The sequence below is a fragment of the Falco cherrug genome (genome assembly GCF_023634085.1).
Source record: "Falco cherrug isolate bFalChe1 chromosome W unlocalized genomic scaffold, bFalChe1.pri SUPER_W_unloc_1, whole genome shotgun sequence".
NCBI lineage: Eukaryota > Metazoa > Chordata > Aves > Falconiformes > Falconidae > Falco > Falco cherrug.
The window spans coordinates 10147047-10160363 of NW_026599288.1; the positions used below are offsets into that span (position 1 = coordinate 10147047).

The window sequence follows — 13317 nt, forward strand, 5'->3', positions numbered from 1 at the left end:
TTATTGATACTGTCTTTGAACACTGCACATTGCATTTTGTTCTTCGGAACTAAAATAAACAGCATGTTGGCAATGGTTTGGGGTACTTTGAGCTTACTTGAGGAAACCACAGTATTACAATAATTGCCATTTCCTGCAGGTCTTCGCTCTTTAAAAGCAAAAGCACTCAGGCAAAAACTGAAGGTGGAAAATTAATGATGGAAGCTTTCAGGAGATAGGAAACAATTGCTGCAATTACTGATGTACCTGTAGGAATGCCAAAAAGAATTTTCACTGCTGATCATAAGGTTTTTTTAAAGGGTCTTAGGTGAAGTGTCCAGTTCTGTTTGTTAAATCAGAAACTAAATAATTGTTACATAATATAGAATCAAAGAATAATTCAGCTTGGAAGGAACCTCAGGAGGTCTCTAGTCCAACCTCCTGCTCAAAGCATGGTCAATGCTGAATTCAGACCAGTTTGCTCAGGGATTTACCCACTCAGGTCTTGAAAAGATCTAAGGATGGAAACTACACAAACTTCTCTGGACAACCAGTTGCATTGCTTAACTGTCCTCCTGGGTTGCTTGTGCCCCGCTTTGTTGTCCCTCTAGCAGATATTGGGGTTGTTCAAGTCTCTCATGAGAACCAGAGCCTGCGAACATGAGGCTTATTCCAGTTGCCTGAAGACAACCTGTATTGGTTTTACATGGCAAGGTATTGGTAGAGGTGGGGGGTGCAGGGACAGCTTCTATGAGAGGACACCAGAAACTGTCCCCATGTCAGAAGGAGCCAGTTTCAGCTGGCTCCAAGATGGACCCACTGCTGGCCAAAGTCTGAGCCAATCAGAGACAGTGGTAGCACCTCTGTGATAACATATTTAAGAAAGGGTAAAGTCTGCTGCACAACAGCAGCTGGGAGAAAGGAGTGAGAATACGTGAGAGAAACAACTCTGCAGACACCAAGGTCAGTGAAGAAAGAGGGGGAGGAGGTGCTCCAGGTGCCAGAGCAGAGATTCCCCTGCAGCCCGTGGTGAAGACCATGGTGAAGCATGAAGGTCATGAAGGACTGTCTCCCGTGGGAGGGACCCCACACTGGAGCAGGGGAAAGAGCATGAGGAAGAAGGAGAAGGCAGAGACAAAACATTATGAACTGACCGCAACCCCCATTCCCCATCCCCATGCACCTCTCAGAGGGAGGAGGTAGAAGAGTTGGGAGCAAAGTTGCGCCTGGGAAAAAGGGAGGGGTGGGGAGATGGTGTTTTTAGATTTGTTCCTATTCCTCATTATCCTACTCTGTTTAATTGGCAATAAACTAATCTCCCCCAAGCCAAGTCTGTTTTGCCTGTGACAATAAATGCTGAATGATGTCCCTATCCTTATCTCGACCCATGAGCTTTTCATCACATTTTTCTCCCCCATTCTGTTGAGAAGTGATAGAGCAGCTTGGCGGGCACCTGGCAGCCAGCCACGGTCAACCCACCACAAGACTTCATCTACTTCCTCCCGATCAGGCAGTCTGTATCAGATACCCACATCATCACCCACGCTGGTATGTCATCTAATCCAGACCCTTAAGCTCTCAACTGGCTTATCATCCATCCCTAGACAAATCTCCATGCATTCCAGATCCTCTTTCATATAGAGCACTTTCTTGGCTTGTTTTCCCTAAAGATTCTGCATCCATCCATTGCAGCATCAACTTGTATGAGCCATTCCACAATATCTCTGTGATCCCTGAGGTCATAGCCCTGCAAGTGATCAGAGACATCTAATTCCTCCTATTTTCCCCCATGTTGCATGCATAAGTGTGCAGGCACTTTGGAGAGGCATCCAGTCGTACCAATTTCCCCAAAAGGGCATGAAAGCTTTCCCATAATGCTGATCTCCTGACACTTCCTTAGTTATGTGCATATGCTTGAAGTGGTCCACTTTCAACCCTGTTTTGTTGATTATGAGGTCCCTCTTGCTTACCCCACATCCTTTGCTTGCCCATCCAGTGACTATCTATGACTTCCTCACTTGACTGTTGGTCATCCCTTCCACATCATTCCTAGTGTAAAGCTCTCCTTGCCAGGTTGGCAAAGCTGTTTGTGCCCCACTTGGTCATGTGGATTCGGTCTCTCCCTAGCAGTCCTCCATCCTCAAAGAGGATCCCATGGTCATAGTGGCAGAAAGTCTAGTTGGAGGACAGTAAATAGCAGTGTACCCCAGTGATCAATACTGGGTCCAGTACTGTTCAATGTCTTCATTAGTGATCTGGATGATGGGGCAGAGCGTACCCTCAGCAAGTTGGCTGATGACACAGAACTGGGAATAGAGGCTGATACATCGCAGGGCTGTGCTGCCATCCAGAGGGACCTTGACAAGATGGAGAAATGGGCTGAGAGGAACCTCATGCAGTTCAACAAGGGGAAGTGCCAAGTCCTGCCCTTGGGGAGGAACAACCCCACGCACTGGTACATGCCAGGGGGGCCACCCATCTGGAAAGCAGCTTTGCAGAAAAGGACCTGGGGGTCCTGGTGGACACCAGGTTGAACATGAGACAGCAATGTGCCCTTGCCACAAAGAGGGCTAACGGTATCCTGGGATGCATTAGGCAAATTATTACCAGTAGGTCCAGGTAGGTGATCCTTCCCCTTTATTCAGCACCAGTTGAGTACTGTGTACCTGGAGTCCTGTGTCCACTTCTGGGCTCCCCGGTACAAGAGAGACATCGACATACTGAAAAGAGTCCAATGATGGGACATGAAGATGATTAAGGGAATGGAGCATGTCTCCTATGAAGAAAGGCTGAGAGAGCTAGGACTCTTTAGCCTAAGGAAGAGAAAGCTTGGGGTGGGAATCTTCTCAATGTATATAAATACCTGAAGGGAAGGTGCCTAGAAGATGGAGTCAGGCTCTTTTCATTGGTACCTAGTGACAGGACAAGAGGCAATAGGCACAAAAAGAAATACAGGAGGTTCCATCTGGCCATAAGGCTCTTTTACTATGAGGGTAACTGAGCACTGGAGCAGGTTGCCCAGAGAGATTGTGGAGTCTCCCTCCATAGAGATATTCAAAAGCCATCTGGACATATTCCTGGGAAACTGGCTCTAGGTGGCTCTGCTTGAGCAGGGGGTTGGACAAGATGACCTCCAGAAGTCCCTTCCAACCTCAACCATTCTGTGATTCTGTAAAAACTGAAAACCTTGCTGCCAGCACCAGTCACACCCCCAATTGTTGACCTGCAGGATCCATCCACTCATCCTCAAGCTCTTTCCCCTCACCAGTAAGATCAAGAAGAACATTAACGAGCCCCCCCTGTCCTTGTCCATTTCCCCCAGTCATATAGCCACACTTGACACTTTCCAGGTAGGTTTCCCCTTGGCAGTATCATTGGTGCCTACATGGAAGAGCAGCAGAGATGAATAACCTGAGGGCCAGAGAAGCCTTAGCAGGATTTCAACCATGTCCCACATCCAAGCCCACCTCCCTAAACAATTGGTCAGTTCAGCACGTGGGAGTCTCCATGCCCCTCAGTAGTAAGTTACTCACTACTTCATGACTCAGGTTCACCTAGCATCGATGTTTTGTTTGACAGACCTCCCAGCTCCTCATCTGCTATGAGGGCACTAATTCTATTTTGTAGTTGCAAATCTTCAGGTGGAGGGGGAGCCTTCCTCCCGATGCCAGAGGTCACAAGCTTCCACCCTCCACCATCACGGGAGTCTCCACTTCCCAACCCAATAAGCACAAACTCTCCTGCCCCTTCAGTACAGTTGGGGGTTCGGGCTCTTGAAGCTACAGGATTTCAGAGGAGAACTGGTCAATCTCTTTCTTATCATCTCTGATGCTATACAGTCTGCTGACCTCCTCCCGTAACTCCTTTACATGGCAACACAGATCCTTAACAAGCACACACCACCTGCAGGCTATAAGACTATCTTCTACTGCCCCAGCATCAGCAAAACCCCAGGCACATCCTACAGCCCGAGACCTACAGAACTGTATCCTCTTTCTGGAGCTTCACCTAGACCAAGGCCTCTGACGCTCCAGGGACAGTTGCCCTAACAGCTGCTGGAGACCATTTCCTGTAACAAACTGCTGACTGTTCATTGTGCTCTAGGCTGGCGCTTATATAGGCCACTCCTAGTATTTGCTGAAAGGGTGCTTGACTGTACCTAATCAGGAGTCAGCTGGAACAAAAGCTCAATGCCCTCTTTAATCAAGAACACCTGACAGAACCTGTTAAAACTGCTAGAGCTTGCTGGAAATCGGTCTCCTGTAGCTAGGAAGATGCAGTTAAGGAGCACTTAAGCCTTCTAGATGCACACAAGCCCATGGGACCAGGTGGGATGCATCCAAGGGTGCTGAAGGAGCTGACTGATGTCATTGCAAGGCAACTCTCTATCATCCTCAAAAGGTCGCAGCAACTGGGGGAAGTTCACGATGACTGGGAAAAAGTCATATCACACGCTTCTTCAAGGACAACTAGGAGGATACCGGGACCTACAGGCCAGTCAGCCTCACCTCAGTCCCCAGAAAGGTTATGGAACAAATCCTCCTGAAAGCTATTTGTAAATACATGAAGGACAAGAAGGTGATTGGGAGCAGCCAACAGGGATTTACTAAGGGCAAATCATGCCTGACTAAACTCATTGCTTTCTATGACAAGGTGACTGGCACTGTGGACAAGGAGAGGCAGTGGATGTTGTATACCTTGACTGAAGAAAGGCCTTTCACACAGTCTCCCATAATCTCTGTATCACCAAACTTTTGAGATAGGGGCTGAATAAGTGAACAATAAGGTGGGTGGAAAAATTGCCTAGACTGCTGGGCTCAAGGAGTTGTCATCTGTGGTGCAAAGTCCAGCTGTGGGCCAGTAACTAGCGGGGTCTCTCAGGGATCAGTACTGGGACCAATGCTGTTTAAGGTCTTCATTAGTGACTTGGATGATGGGACAGAATGCATTCTCAGCAAGTTTGCAGATGACACCAAATGGGAGGGGGTGTGTGTGTGCTCTATATGCTGGAGGTCAGAGGGACCTGGAAAGGCCAGAGAAACGGACTGATGGGATCCTCATGAAGTTTAACATGGACAAATGCCATATCTTGCATCTGGGAAGGAATAATCCCATGCAGCAATATAGACTGGGGGGGGGGGGCTGACTCTCTACAGAGCAACTTTGCAGAGAAGAACCTGAGGATCCTGGTGGAAAGCAAGCTGAATATAAGCCAGCAGCATTTTGACTGTTAGATTTGTGTGTCTGTCACTGTGCTTTCTTCTTTCCATCCACTGGTCCTTGCAGAAAAGTGGACAAATGCATCCTGGGCTGTGTTACCAAGAGTGTAGCCAGCAGGCTGAGGGAAGTGATCCTTACCCTCTGTTTAGCACAGGTGAGACTGTATCTGGAGTCCTGTGTCCAGTTTTGGGCTCCCTGGTACAAGAGAGATGTGGACAGACTGGAACAAGTCCAGCAGAGGACCACAAAGATGTTCAGGGGGCTGGAGAACATAACATATGAGGAGAGGCTGAGAGAACTAGGCCTGTTCGGCTTGGAGAAGATAAGGTTCAGGGGATACCTTTTTGCTCTCTACAACTACCTGATGGGAGGATACAGAGAAGACAGAGCCAGACGCTTCTCAGAGGTGCACAACAATAGGACAGGAAGAAATGAATGCAAGTTGTAATATGGGAAGTTCTGGTTAGGTATTAGGAAAACACTTTTTTTCCATGAGGGTGGTCAAATACAGGAACAGAAAGGGTGTGGAACCTCTATCCTTGGAGGTGTACACGACTTGATGGGACAAGTCCTTGAGCAACCTGATCTAATTAGACCTGCTTTGAGCAGAGGGTTAGACTAGATCACCTCCGGAGTTACCTTACAACCTAAATTTTTCTATGATAAATTATCAACTATACTAAAATACAGTTTACAGATGGATGAAATAGCACTACAAGTTATGTTGTGTCAGCCAGCTCCTCCTTCCATCTCCTTTTAAGGTACTATCTATAAATGAAATCATTAGCAGTTATATCAGGAAAATCATATAGGCATCATCTCCTGTACGGAGGCAACTTTTCTGGTCAGTGTTTTTATTTTGGTTTGGTTTTTAAAGTTCTTTTTCCCAGGCAACCACGCATTTTGGCTCTTTGTTAGATTTGTATGTCTGCCACCATACTTTCTTCTTTCCACCCACTGGTACTTGGCTCTTGCCTTTCCAGTCACTTTCATGAGCTCTTTATCTAAGACCAGAACCCTTTCCTGCTTACTGGATCATAGTTAACCAGCCAACTCATGTTTTCCTTTCCTCCTCACTGACTGGCCCTAGTTGCTGTTTTCACGTGTAAATGAATTCTGGGAGGGCTTGAGGGTTCTGTTGGAATCAGGCTAGCACATGGCTATAAAAGGAGAATGAAAGAATATCCATGTTAATAGTCATAGAACATTTTCCATTCCCACCGCAGGTTTAGTACTTGCTCCTTTCAATGCTTTAATAGGATAGCTTCCTTCAACCTTATATCCTAGCCCTGTATATGGAATAGAATAGACTTTTTGTTCATAGATTAGGCACTAGAACCCAGAGTTGACATAATTAATAGCAGAAGCAACAGCTGCAAAGAGATGCCCCATTTAGGACCACTTGGAGCACATCCATTGGTCTTTGGAGCATTTAACATATAAATAGGGTAAAACAAACATAATCCTCTGCTTAATATATTTGAGCTATAAACTCAGGCAAAATTTCATGAGCGGCAATAAACCACACGCTCCCAACATCACTGCTTGGTTTCATGTCCATAATTGAAAGAGTAGAAGTACTAGAGCGTTTAAAAGAAAAGCTTACACAAGGGTGGATGAAGAAATATATTTTCTTCTGTCTCAACAGTTCAGTGTCTTTGGCCGACATTTTTCAAAAACAAGTTAGCCTGATAAGGCATCCTACATAGAAATTTTCAGTCTCTGATTACAGTTTAACAATGTTATGAGCGACTTTCAGTTTTTACAGTATCTTAAACAAGGACACATTGGCACATTGGTCATTGTTAATAATAAGCACATCTTAACAGACCCATTTAAGACAGAAGATTGATTAGATAAGAGCAAAGAAAATCAGCAAATTTTGCAAAAAGCCTTGAAGGTTGGCTTTCCAGTGCCATGAACAGTATTCCACAGAGAATGATACAAACCAAGGTAAACAAAGCACGTGAAACAGAATATTCTAAGAGACAAGCAAAAAGACATATTCTCATTCCTCTCCCTTCCTTCCTTTGGAAAGAAATTAAATATGTATCCATTACACTAAACAGTAAAGAAGTTACATAATTGTTTTCTGTAAGTAATGACTGCAGCTGCCTCAGCAATTGCCAGTAGAATTTCAACCAGAAGAACAGGAGGCCCACACAAAGACTTCTTTATTACACAGATGATCATATTATAACAAATTTAGATAATCCTTCCTATCAGCATAACTTAAAACTTGTCCATAAACTTAAGTTTTTTCCCCAAACAACAAAATGCTTCACACTATGTTCAACTGTAACAATTACCTGAATTCATTTTAGATTAATTCAAGTGGTGTGAATTCAACTTGGCTTTGCCCAAATAATGATTTAATAAGACAAAAAATAAAGTTTTTGTTTAAACATTTTTCTTTGCTACTTAAAATACAGTAGTCCATATGATGTCTTTAAAAGAATGTGCATTTAACTTCTTATTTTAGTAATCATTCTAATTTTGATCAATAACCAACTTACATTGTTCCATTTGTGTAGACTGTGTCACTTCCCTCCACATACTGAACTTGGGCTGGGTAGACATGCTGTACCTGTTGCACAGTCTGTACTTGCTGTACCTGTAAACAAGAACACCAGAAATATAGGATAGTTTACCTTATAAAAAGAATGACTAGTGCTTTAGTGCATCTAATGGTTTCTAAACAATACTCTCAGTCACGGGACATCCCTGTTCTCACAATTACTAAATAACACAAAATGTAATTTTGTGCTGCATGTCTGTAATACGCTATGTGGAGTACTAACATTGGAGATGCATTCCCTTGAGCGTATGGGTACTTTCAATGCCAAAGACAGAACAATCTGGAAAGCACAAGAATAAGAACTATATGCTTCACACCAAGCTTAGGAACTATATTTAGTAAGGAAGAAAACTTCTTTTGGTCATCTATATGCTTCTTTTATGTGGTTTGGTTTTTTTTTTTAACTCAAATTTAACTATATATAATATAAGCCACTAAATTACAACTTACATGTGCTGTTAACAGGGTGTGAACCTTTGACCTGTCAGAGTAGGTCCTAAAAAAATTCAGTGTAATCCCAGAAGAGTCTGGTTCTCATGCATGTGATGTATCATCTAAGTGAGCTCTTTAAGGACATTCTAGTTTGAACACCTTCATCATCCTCACTACATTCTATAAAATTCCTATTCCTCCTTTTCCACTATTAATTCATATACTTTGAAATGAGATTCTGAACTTCATTATTAATGTAATGGTTTTGGCTGGAATATAGTTAAATTTCTTCATAGTAGCTTGTATGGGGCTATATTTTGGATCTGTGCTGAAAACAGTTTTGATAACACAGGGGTATTTTAGTTATTGCTGAGCAGTGCTTACACAGCATCAACACTTTTTCTGCTTCTCACATTGCCCTGCCAGTGAGTAGGCTGGGGGCGCACAAGAAGTTGGGAGGGAACACAACCCAGACAGCTGACCCCAACTGACCAAAGGGATATTCCATACCATATGACATTGTTATGGTTTAACCTCAGCCCACAAGTAAGTAGCTCACTCACTCCTCCCATACCCCAGTGGGATGGGGAGGAAAAATCAGGAAAAAGGTAAAACTCAAGGATTGGGATAAGAACAATTTAATGATTAAAATAAAATATGAGGGGAAAAAACAAAAGAACAATAATAATAACAACAATTCTAATGAAAAGGAGGGAGAAGGGGAGAGGAATAAAATCCAAAGGGAAGGAGGAAAAAACCAAGTGATGCACAATACAATTGCTCACCACCTGCTGACTGACGCCCAGTCAGTCCCTGAACAGCAATCAGCAGGCCCTGGCCCACTCCCTCCAGTTTATATACTGAGCATGATGTCCTATGGTATATAATATCCCTTTGGCTAGTTTGGGTCACCTGTCCTGGCATTGTCCCCTACCAATTTCTAGTGCCCCTCCAGCCCTCTGGCTGGCAGGGCCTGAGAAACTGAAAAGTCCTTGACTTAGTATAAACATTACCCAGCAACAACTAAAAATCATCAGTATGTTATCAACATTACTCTCACACCAAATCCAAAACACAGCACTGCACTAGCTACTGAGAAGAAAATTAACTCTATCCCAGCTGAAACCAGTTTCAGCAACAAAACTAGGGGGAAGGTTGGCAGGGAGGCTGATGCTCGGGGACTGACTAGGCATCAATCGATTGGTGGTAAGCAATTGTTTTAATTTGCGTCACTTATCTTTCTTGGGTATTATTTTTCTCTCTTTGGGTTTTTTTTCCTCTTTTCCTTACATATTATTATTATCATTATTAACATTGTTTTTTAAATTAATAAACGGTTTTATCTCGATCCACGCGTTTTCTCGCTTTTGCCCTTGCAGTTCTCTCCCCCATCCCACCAGGGGGTGGTCGTGTGAGCGGCTGTGTGGTGTTTAGTTGCCATCTGGGGTTAAACCACACCTAAGGAAAAAATTATATGAAAACCTTTAATTCTGAAAAAAACCCACATTACTTTGAATAGACTGTTCAAGCGTGACAGAAAACCAGATGTTTCTGTCAGTCAGCAGTAATGAGATGTACTCTTTTTGATGGTTAAATAGAAAAATCAGCAGTTTGCTGATTTTCCATGTGAACCGTTACAGAAATTTACATTGGCCTGTCATTCCTTAACAGTGTTCCTGAACTATAATTTCCCAAATTCAAAAAATACATCCCTTATCATTAAGGCAAGATAAAACTATGTACAGCATTTTGATTTTAGATAAAAAAGTGTTTGCATTAAAAGTACTAATAAGGTTAAGAGAAAAATACCAGGGTAAAATAAGTAAGGATTTATAAATCCCATTTAAAATAAAAAAAAATATATAATAAAGTACAGCGCCTAAAAAAAAAAAAAAAGAAAAAAAAAAAGAGTTGGATATGCAAAACCTTTCTGTTCTCAGATAAAAAAAACCTAATACTTTTGAAAAGCAGCATATGCTGTAATGTTGATATTTAGGTAAATGACTGATATGAGTTCGTGACTGTTTTTATGTGTTAAATCTCATTCTGCATTAAGCTCTAATTTTGATTAGCAAAAGTGTGTATGTCCAGTTTAATGATACAGTTATTTCTGAATGCTATGGTCATAGTCTCTGCTGAATAGGAGGATTTTTGTGTAACTTTTGATGAATGGATACACCTTCTAAAATTGATTAGACACTTGTTTTTAATTTTACTCTTTCAATTCTTCTGTATTACATGACATAAACCATAAGGTCAGTGAGATGAATTTTAAATCCTTGTAAAGCTTGCTACCTCATGTTTAAGAGTGCATGTTAAAACAGGAATGATACATGAGTAGAAAATATTTGAGGAAACATAAGACTAAGAAAAATTCTGCAGGATGTTAAATGGCATTTAATTATGCTCCTCACATTTGGCCTTACTGTTGCTACATTTTACTTGCACATGTATAGGTTTCTCCCTTCACCATTCAAGGTGCTAAAAATGACAATTGCTGCATTGCTTGAAAACACCTGTGAAACCACTACCACTAAACTCAGAAGGGAGTCTTAGTTTTTCATTAAGGACTTTTTTTTTTTTTCATTTGAAGTACCATATCAGACTTTCACGAAAGCCAGTTATATTGTCAGTATGCAACGAAAAGATTCATTTTACCAGAAAATAGTTTAGACATTGAGAAATTATTCCCCCCATAACTACAGGAAAGGATTTAAAAAAATAAATTATTTTAAATTTATTTTAGTCTACTCCTAAAGCATGTGTACATAAATTCAAATTTCAAATTTAAGCAAATATATAATATATACAATTAATTTTTCAGAGCAAATTCTTCATCAAAGACATTGTTATAATGCCTGATAACCCTTTCTTTTCCTACAGTGGAAAAACACCTATCTGACCCACATTCTTCATCACATTTGCTAGTGGTATACTAGATTCACATTTTTATTCTTCCTCTTCCTTATCCTACACGTTCAATTCCTTTAAAATTCCTGACCTTTTCTCAGCATTTTCATCATCTATCCTTTTCTCTCTAAACCAGTATCTCCTTCATATCCTGTCTCAATCACTGCAGGATCATCTGCATCAGCTTTCAGAACATCACCTTTTCTGTCTATACAAAATATTGCAGCAAACTCCTCTTCCTTGGCCAGACTGATCCCCTAACTTTCCTTTCTGAAACCTTACATGACTTCAACTTTCAAAATAAGACTCAACTGAAAAAATACCATCTAATATATTCACAAAATAGTCAAAATACAGATGAAATAGTGAAACAGTACTAGAAATTGTAACACTGAAAGTAATATCTTATTGAAAATATATGCTGATATAAAATAGATTTAGTTTTTAAAAGTTTTAAGCAAATCTTAAAAAGAATTAATTACACTAAGCCTCCTAGAAGGCTTAATTAAGTACAAACATCACAGAAGCTTCATTTACAAAGTTAGTATAGTATTACAAAGACCTTATCCTAATGGGCCCTGATAGGATGCACCCATGAGTGCTGAGGGAACTGTCTGATGTCATTGTGAAGCCAATCAATAATCTTTGAATGATCATGGTGATTAGGAGATGTGCTCAAGGATTGGAGTGTAGGGGAACAAAGACAGTGGGTTGATTGACATTGATAATATGCAGCTGTGGCCTTGCTTTGAGGATGTGCAGCTGTGATCCTACAGCAAAGTGGTTAAATAGCTCCCAGGCATATAGTATGAAAACCTGGATGAAGCAGAGATAAGGAGTAGTGTGGTCTGGCCTCTGGAGGATAGAGAAACAGTATAGATAGTAGAGTTTGACCAATGGTAAAGCTTTTTGCTGCTTACTATTTTTCTTGTGTTGTGTTATTTCCTGACTGCTGTAACTCAATCACAAGAATTGGTACCCCGTGTGAGGCAAGCTGATTTTGACACTTGAAGTTTATATGAGACTGCAGGTAATGAGTGGTGACAGTGATGCCCAATGTAGCTGAGACAGGCAGGGAGAGCCTGTGATCCAGATCACGTAACAGATGCTGGGAGAGGTGAGCTGTTGGGGACAAATTGTTACGGATTCACATGTGTTCTTGAGCAATAGCAAAAGCCTTTGAAGAGCCTTGTAACTTTGTAGATGAAAACACACAAGTACAAAAGGTCATTGGAGGAAAGCCCATGGTGGTCATAATCTTCTTTAAGGAAAAAGACCAATGTTTGGTGTGATCTACAGAATAAAGGTGTGAAAGTTGACTTTAGCACATAGAAAAAACAGAGTTATGCCTTTGAGTGGGCTGAGGAGTGCTGAAGGGAGTCACCTTAATTGAGCAAATTCTGTCTGGCCTGCATTATAATTGTGTGGTAATTAGAGAGCCAGGAGCCATGTCATATTTCAAAGAGTGAGAACCCTTTTTTTGCTGCTAGTGTGAAACAAGACTTTAAGTATCTAATCAGGCTGGAAAAACAGTAAGAAAATAGTAATACAGGCAAGACCTATAGCCAAGTGACCATAGATGGAATTGTAATAGCTGTTTATAAAGCTGACGTGCACTTATCCTGTTGATGTTGTGGTAAATGCATCTAATGAGGATTTAAAACACATCGGTGGCCTTGCTGAGGCACTGTTAAAAGTGGCCAGTCCAGAACTGCCACAAAAGTGTGGCGAGCTGGTGAGGAAGAATAGGAGTTTGCAGCCTGGGTGCGTGGTTATCACAGGTCCTGGGAAACTCCCATGCAAGAACATCATTAATGCTGTTGGTCCCAGGTGGAGGAAAGGTGAAGCAAAGAAGTGTGTGTTCTTGTTAAGAAAAAGAGTGAAGAAAAGTTTACAACTAGCTGAAACATACATTCATCGCTCCATAGCTCTACCTGCTATAGGTGAAGGGATTTTTGGCTTCCTATGGGAGCTGTGTATGTATTTGATTGTATCCTCCATTAAGGAGACCTTGGAAGAATCCATGGGGGACAGCAGCTTGAAGGAGGTTCATTTTGTGGATGTCACACAGGACCAAGTGCAGAAATAGGCAACTCTGACAATGATTCCATTGATACTGATAAACCTTTTGATCTAGGTCCTATAGATCCAGAAAAGGAACTAGACCTTTCCCTCTCCCCCCCTCGATGACTTGATTG

General features: G+C 41.8%; 1 protein-coding gene across 3 annotated transcripts in view; it reads right to left on the minus strand.

Moving 5' to 3' along the window:
• The window catches only part of LOC129734916 (transcription factor RFX3-like), a 194651-nt gene that overhangs the window by 87317 nt on the left and 94017 nt on the right, over positions 1 to 13317 (minus strand). For all 3 annotated transcript variants that reach the window (XM_055700327.1, XM_055700328.1, XM_055700329.1), the window contains exon 3: positions 7716 to 7813. In XM_055700327.1, the coding sequence (XP_055556302.1) occupies positions 7716 to 7813 (98 nt within the window). The remainder of the gene's footprint in view (positions 1 to 7715; positions 7814 to 13317) is intronic.